At 43.4% G+C, this 6,856-nt stretch overlaps 1 protein-coding gene across 1 annotated transcript in view; it reads left to right on the forward strand.

The window, feature by feature from the left end:
- The first annotated feature begins 1,136 nt into the window (after positions 1 to 1,136).
- The window catches only part of LOC103600999 (twist-related protein 1-like), a 7,365-nt gene continuing 1,645 nt past the window's right edge, over positions 1,137 to 6,856 (forward strand). Inside the window, exon 1 of the mRNA XM_008585374.1 lies at positions 1,137 to 1,283. Coding sequence (XP_008583596.1) covers positions 1,137 to 1,283 — 147 coding nt within the window. The remainder of the gene's footprint in view (positions 1,284 to 6,856) is intronic.

Here is a 6,856-nt window from a genome sequence, read left to right on the forward strand (position 1 = left end):
GAAGTGTACTTGGAAACCACCATTACTCTAAGGTAGTATTTCCCAGTGTGCAAAGACATTCTTACAACCTCAGTCCAGGTTCAGTATACCTCCTTGGCACTCTCTGCAAACATATTAACATTTAGCTCCCTATATCACAAAATTATTTTCATATTTTATTTCCCATTGTATTGTGACAACCTTGATGTCAGGGACTAAATCTTCTTAACTCAGAGCACCTAACATAAGAGACATCAAAACATTTTTGATAAGTTACAAAACAATTAATAAACATATTGCAGTTGATTAGTGACAGCTGAAACCAGATTTCAGGTCTCCCAAATGTACCATTAGGCAGAACCAGAACCTTACAATATCTCAAGGCCTTGAGTACAGTGAATGAGAACAAAGTTCATCACACATAGCTCTGTCTCTCCCTGAGGTATCTGGAGGGATGGGGGTGGGGAGGGGTGGGCAAAGTTATTGATTCTGGCTAATTGTCAGGAAAAACACAGTTTTACCTAAATGGTGCAGGTTAAATGGAAAATAACTAATGATCTAGGAGCCTGAGCAATTATATTGGGTTTCTGAAATTGTATCATGGTTGATAGCATTGTTATGGTGTAATGATATCAGGATTCCCCCAAATGAGATCCACCCTGAGATCCATAATTACCAACTTTACTCTCATTCAGGGTAGAGCATACCCATTAGAAAAACATAAACCTTAATTAAAAGTTTCATGGCCCTCTACCCTGTCTTTACCTTCTGTTATGACTTGGGCGACAATGACAGGAATTTCTAAAACTAAATTTCCATACCAAGAGACAGGCAACAACTTGCAGTAATGTCTTTGAGCAGAAACAGGCAAATAATCCTGGTGCTTTTCTATTTTCTACTAAGTGCATAAATTTCTTTTTTTCTCTTGTTATTTAGGCTTATTATTCCCCCTACATATCCAGCCTCATTTTGCTTGTTCTCTTGCTCACTTGCTCCAGCTCCTCTTTCACACTTTCTCTCCAAATTCTGATCTTCCTCTCTTGATCCCCTCCTTATTTTTCTTATTTTCTCTTGCTCTTGTCTTTCTCTCTTCTTTTCCCAGCCCTTCGGTCTATTGCTCAGTCCCTCCAACAGGGTCTCAGAGAATGTAATTAGGAATGGACCTGCATGAAGACACAAATGCAGATCAGAAGCATTTAGTCCCAATTGAAACAGGATTTCCCAGACTGGTTGTCATAGCAATCCACCGGAAGGATGAAATTCTTCCAGAAAGTATCAAGACATACTTCACTTTAATTGACAAAGTAATCAAATGCTCTGAAACCTTTTTGAAAGAAGGTAGTACAAAATTGTAAGGATATCTTAAGTTCAATCAAAGATTGTGTATAATAATTCTGGAGAAGTGTTGATAGCCAATAACTTAAGGTATCCTATTTTTCCATATTTCTGCAACATAATTTAAGTTATTAACCTATCATGTGAATTAAAATATAACTGACAAACTATAAAACATAATTTTCCTACAATTTTCCATGTAAAGACATCCCAAATGCCCAAACTAAAAATTCAATCTCTAAGGGATTTTGAAGTAGTCACATATTTTTAAAAAATTGTTTTTCATTACAAAAAGTGGGTCTAAAATTAAGTAAGTAAAATTCCAGGTTATCAAGAGTTTTGTACAAAATTCTGCTAATGTAAAATAAACATTTTCCCTTAATGACAACAGTAGAATTTTAGTATATTTTCATAAACGTATGCTTTTCTTCTGTTCTACAATACAGAGAGAAGATACAAAATCTTCAAAACATCTAAAGCTTGAATGCTAACTGATGTTTATGTCTTTAAAAATTAATAAAAGTGACAAAAATCAAATAGACATCTCCAAAACGAAATTCCTTAATTGTGCGGTATTTTCGCTATAATAAGCTGTCCTCTTCTATAATCTTTTTAAACAAAGTTCTCTGGGAAATTGTGTCCTCTTGTGGTCACTGCCAAAAACAACATGTTTTCTGCAGAAAGAACAAAACTAAATAATGGAAATAGGACTTTAGGATTCAGGAATAGTCATTTGTGAAAAAAGAAAACCCCTTGAAATGATGAAAGGTGAAAGTTATGAGTAATCAGAAAGGCAAATTTAATTGGAAAAGCATATAATGTATATATCATCAGGTTTATACTTATTTATTTATTTATTTATTTATTTTTTTTTTTGAGGCTGGCCGCATTGCGCTCAGCCAGTGAGCGCAGTGGTCATCCCTATATAGGATCCGAACCCGCGGCAGGAGCGCTGCTGCGCTCCCAGCACTGCACTCTCCCGAGTGCGCCATGGGCTAAGGCCCCATCAGGTTTATATTTAAATTACTCATTATCAGATGATTAAAAAGAAGACAAATAAATTGTGGAAGATTGTGACCATAATAAAAGCCACTATGCATAATTATGTATTTCTTTACGTTATTTCATCAGTTATTCCAGCAACTCTTTGAAATAAGTGAAGTGAGAGTATTTCCACAAGGTTAATTGGAAGTCAAGACGGGATACCAACTCTGCAGCCTGCACACCCCATAAAGCTAAAAACAATAAAAAAGGAATAAAAGTTCTACAAGACTCCATACTTTCTCCACAATCTAATCTTGCTTTTTTTACAGGTTAGATTTATATCTCCTCATCCCATCCTCATTTTGAATCCAGAATATCAGATATTTTAAGGATTAATATTTATATGAAAATTTCATTTGCTCATTTGAGGTGCTCTTGGCACTTCAATTTCTGACGTTTTTAAGTTTTCCATTTTATTTCTGCATTGAACCTTCAAATTTTAAAACTTTAGTTCCTACTCTTGAATCCAGAAAGGGAAAGGTAGAATCAGTTAAATTCATGAATTAAACCATTAAAAGAAAGAGAATGAATTCTTACTTAGGGTGTGAGGTGTTCAAAGATCATTAAAGCTACCTGGGTCACCAAAGAATCTGCATTTACACAGTTATTAAAGTCACTAGTGCTCATACAAACTTTAGATTCCACTTTAATAAAGCTCTCTCATTTAAATACCAAACTGAACGATCCCTCCAGAGTGTCCAAAACAAGATGAAATCTAAGATGTACAACCTCATCTGAGATCCACTCAACTACAGCCTTTCCAGTGTGCGCCCCCTTCTGTGTGAATGCTCCTGTGTTTCATTCATGCAATTCAGATGAATTATTTTACAGAACTCAAAGCCAACAAACAGGTGGTAGATCATATAAAGACTGAAGAGAAAGAAGAATAAGAACAGAGTGAAGCATTCACCTTTTCTGCAGACTCAAACTCCAAAATTTACCAGCTTGCTAACAATTCTACAGTGTTTGGATTTTTTTGTGTGTGTGTGATCTGAAAGTATAATTTACTGTGCTAAGTGAATGCCAGTGCATATTCAAACTGTAAGGATGTTACTTATTGCATTTACTCAATATGAGATTTCTAACTCTGTTACTTTTAATAGTAGTTTTTTTGTTTTTTTGTTTTTTTTAATTTTTAACAGCACACATTCCTCAGGAAGGGACTGCAAACATGACAAGCTTGTAGCTTGAAAACAAAGCTCGTTTTGAATTATCCAAGTGCAAAAGAAAAAAAAAATCTTGCTTTCAGGTAAATTTTTTTTTTCAGGGTAATTGTTTTAGATTAGACAAAATGACTGAATCCCCATTAATCTAGCATTCCCAAAGAAGGTAGTTCCACTGACATCCTGAAACTGGGATTTTAGAACGAAGCAAGGTTTTATATTGGAAACTGAACATTTTGGAAGTTACAATTATTGTTGCATGTATGAGATACCCAGAATTATATCTGACTTGTCAGCATATTAAAAAGGAGCCATTCTTGCCCCAGCAAGTGTGGAAAAGAAAATTGTTAGATAAAAGCTCAGGTAAATAAGAACTATACACAGAGTGGACAGTTGACCACAGCATATTGCAGTTTGCATAACAGGCCCCAGACACTGACAGGTAATTCACCTGCAAGCTACTACCATCTGCTCAAAAAGTATAATATTCGAGCCCCTCTTAAGACAAGAACTTAAAAATCAGTCTTATCCTCCACTCCTCAGATAAGTTCAAGAGAAATTTCTCAGAACTAAAGTCATCAATTGTGACCTGGTCTGAAATATACCATGGCCAGGATGGTCTGGTCAGGTCATTCATTTTAAACTTTCTTCTAAACATTCTGGCATCTGATATGTCGCCTCATCCTTGGGGGGTCCTGTACTCAATGGCTAGCTCTTCATCTCCTAGAAGTTTAGTGCTTGGAGAAGGGCTGGGCTCACTTGTTTAAGAACTAGCCTTCCAGACTGATGACTTTGCAAGTCGGGCTGGCTAACGACCCCCGGTTTCTGCGCCTTTGTGAACTCGGTTTCTCCTCCAGCTCGGCCGCCCTCTCTCTTCCCCAATTCCCCTTGGTCTGGTAAGGTTTCCTTTACACTTTGCCCCCACTCTACTGTCTTGCTTACCAGTAGCCACAAAGGAACGAGTCCAATCATTCGATCTCATTATTTATTTTGAGAACTCCGCTAAAGAAAACAAAACAAAACAAAAATAAGATTTGAGCCTGATCTTACAAAACAACAAACCAAAAACTAAAGTGGAGATTTTTCGAGATTTCTGCAGCCACGTTCTAAATAAGAATTGCGGAATGCTCTGCAATTCAGATTTACAAAAGAGAACGCTTGAAAGAGAGTGGAGCAGAATTTCTGCCTTATTTTCTAACCGCTTTCAAGAGATAAAATCCTGTAGGCGGAAGATGCAAACGCAAATATACACAGGCGACATTGTTTTGAGAAGAACTGCCTGAGTGCTGCTGAAATTAAGTGGAGGTCAAGTAGAATCTAATTTTCAGACAGGCTGTCATTTTAAAATGTCAACGGCTCGCGAAGGAGGCCAGTTGGCATGCTGTGGTCATTGTTTTCCGAATATTTCTATAAAAATGATAAGGGACAAACCCTGCAGGTCCCCCTCCCACGAAAGCATAGTCCCGTTTACCCCTCACGGGACAGATAACTCTTGTGTTCATTTCCCCCAAAAGGCTGAGCCCTTCGGCATCCCAAAGCACTCCATACCGCAGGGTTTCCGGGACCGAAGCTGCGAGCCTCAGCGGGGCACAGCCACGTGGCCTGCCCTCGCGTCGCCTGCGCTCCCGCCTCCTTCTCGGGATATCTGCGGCCGCGACCCTCGGTCCAGACCAGAAAGGGGCGCTTCGCTGAGTTAACGGTTTTCATCGGTGAGTCTGGACTGAGGAGCCGGTGAGCAGACTTCAGCCTGTGCAGGGACCTGAGCGCGGGGCACACAACTGAACTCCCCAAAATCTGCCCCTGAACACTACTGACTTCGGCCGTTGATTTGCTTTGCAATATAAGACATGAACACGAAACGGTTATTTTACCCCAAGTCGTTCCAAAAAAAGAAACAAATATAACATTGCAGAGACGGGCTTCTCTTGCACGGCAGCTTCCTTTCCCGCTCACTGACTTTGTTGCTTCCACTTTGCCAGAACCTGCATTAACATTCTCTTTGATTCTCTTCGTTTTAACTTATTAGATAAAAATGTTTAAAATACAAACGTGTCCAGGTAATTGCAATGCGTTTGGGGCGCACGAAGCACAACTGCCCACTCGACCTCCTAGGAAGTGGTGACTGGGAGGGGTGGGGGGCTCTCAGAGCCGGCAGCCCCGTGTGTCCAGACGGTATTGAATTGAGCCCACCAAACTCTTTTACAAGCTGACCTTTCAAGGTCACAATGCGAGGCCTGAGGTGGGGGTGGGGTGGGGATGAAACGGCCACAGGGTCCTCCGCCTTGGGCTGGCAGCGCCGGCTATCAGGGCCGCTGCGGCGGGTCGCTGCGCTGTCCCCCTCCGGCTCTGCTCCCTTTCCTGAGGGCAGGGCTTCTTTCTGCGGGAGAATGAACTTCTGCCTCTTTCTAGTACCTTCGGAGGCGTAGTCCTTTGGGGGTTGGGAAAAGTTAGATTGGGTCACAGTAGAAGGAAAAGGAGGGCTCAGATGCTTTTCGGGGAGGGGTGAGAGAGCAGGCCGGGGCGCAAATAGGCAGCCCCCGCGGCCCGGCCACGTCTTCAGAAACGCCCACGACCTCAGGGCCGGGCTGCTGCGGTTTGGCCCTTGGGACTGCAGGGGTTCGTCTACCTGACCATTGGGTGGGCTCCGCAGTTGACAGTTTTCTTGCCACTCCCCTCCCGCCCCAGCAATCCCAAACCGGCTCCACGGACCTAGAGGGATCTGGGGCGAGTTGAGACATCACCCACTCCGTAGAGGCTGTTGCCACCGCTGCTGTCACAGCCACTTCGGCTGGGGCTGGCACCGCAGCCGGGACAGTCCCCTCCGGCCGCTTCCCGGGGCTGCGCTCGAGTGCGGGGGCGCCGCCCGCGCGCTCCGACGCGGAAGGAAATCGCCCCGCGCCCGCCGGAGGAGGGCGGCGGACAGAGAAAGGGGAGGGCAGCAAGGAGGCGGGCGGAGGGGCCGGCCGCCCGGGCCAGGTCGTTTTTGAATGGTTTCGGAGGACGAATTGTTAGACCCCGAGGAAGGGGGGTGGGGACGAGGGGGGGGGGGCTGGAAAGCGGAAACTTTCCTATAAAACTTCGAAAAGTCCCTCCTCCCCACGTCAGGCCAATGACACTGCTGCCCCCAAACTTTCCGCCTGCACGGAGGTATAAGAGCCTCCAAGTCTGCAGCTTTCGCCCAACTCCCAGACCCCTCACGGGCTCGCCGGCACCGGCATCGCTTCCAGGAGGCCAAGCGGGGTGTGCGTGCGGCCGTTGGGCGCCTTCTTTTTGGACCTCGGGGCCATCCACACCGTCCCCTCCCCCTCCCGCCTCCCTCCCCGCCTCCCCCGCGC

Source organism: Galeopterus variegatus, unplaced genomic scaffold, assembly GCF_000696425.1.
Source record: "Galeopterus variegatus unplaced genomic scaffold, G_variegatus-3.0.2 Scaffold3541, whole genome shotgun sequence".
NCBI lineage: Eukaryota > Metazoa > Chordata > Mammalia > Dermoptera > Cynocephalidae > Galeopterus > Galeopterus variegatus.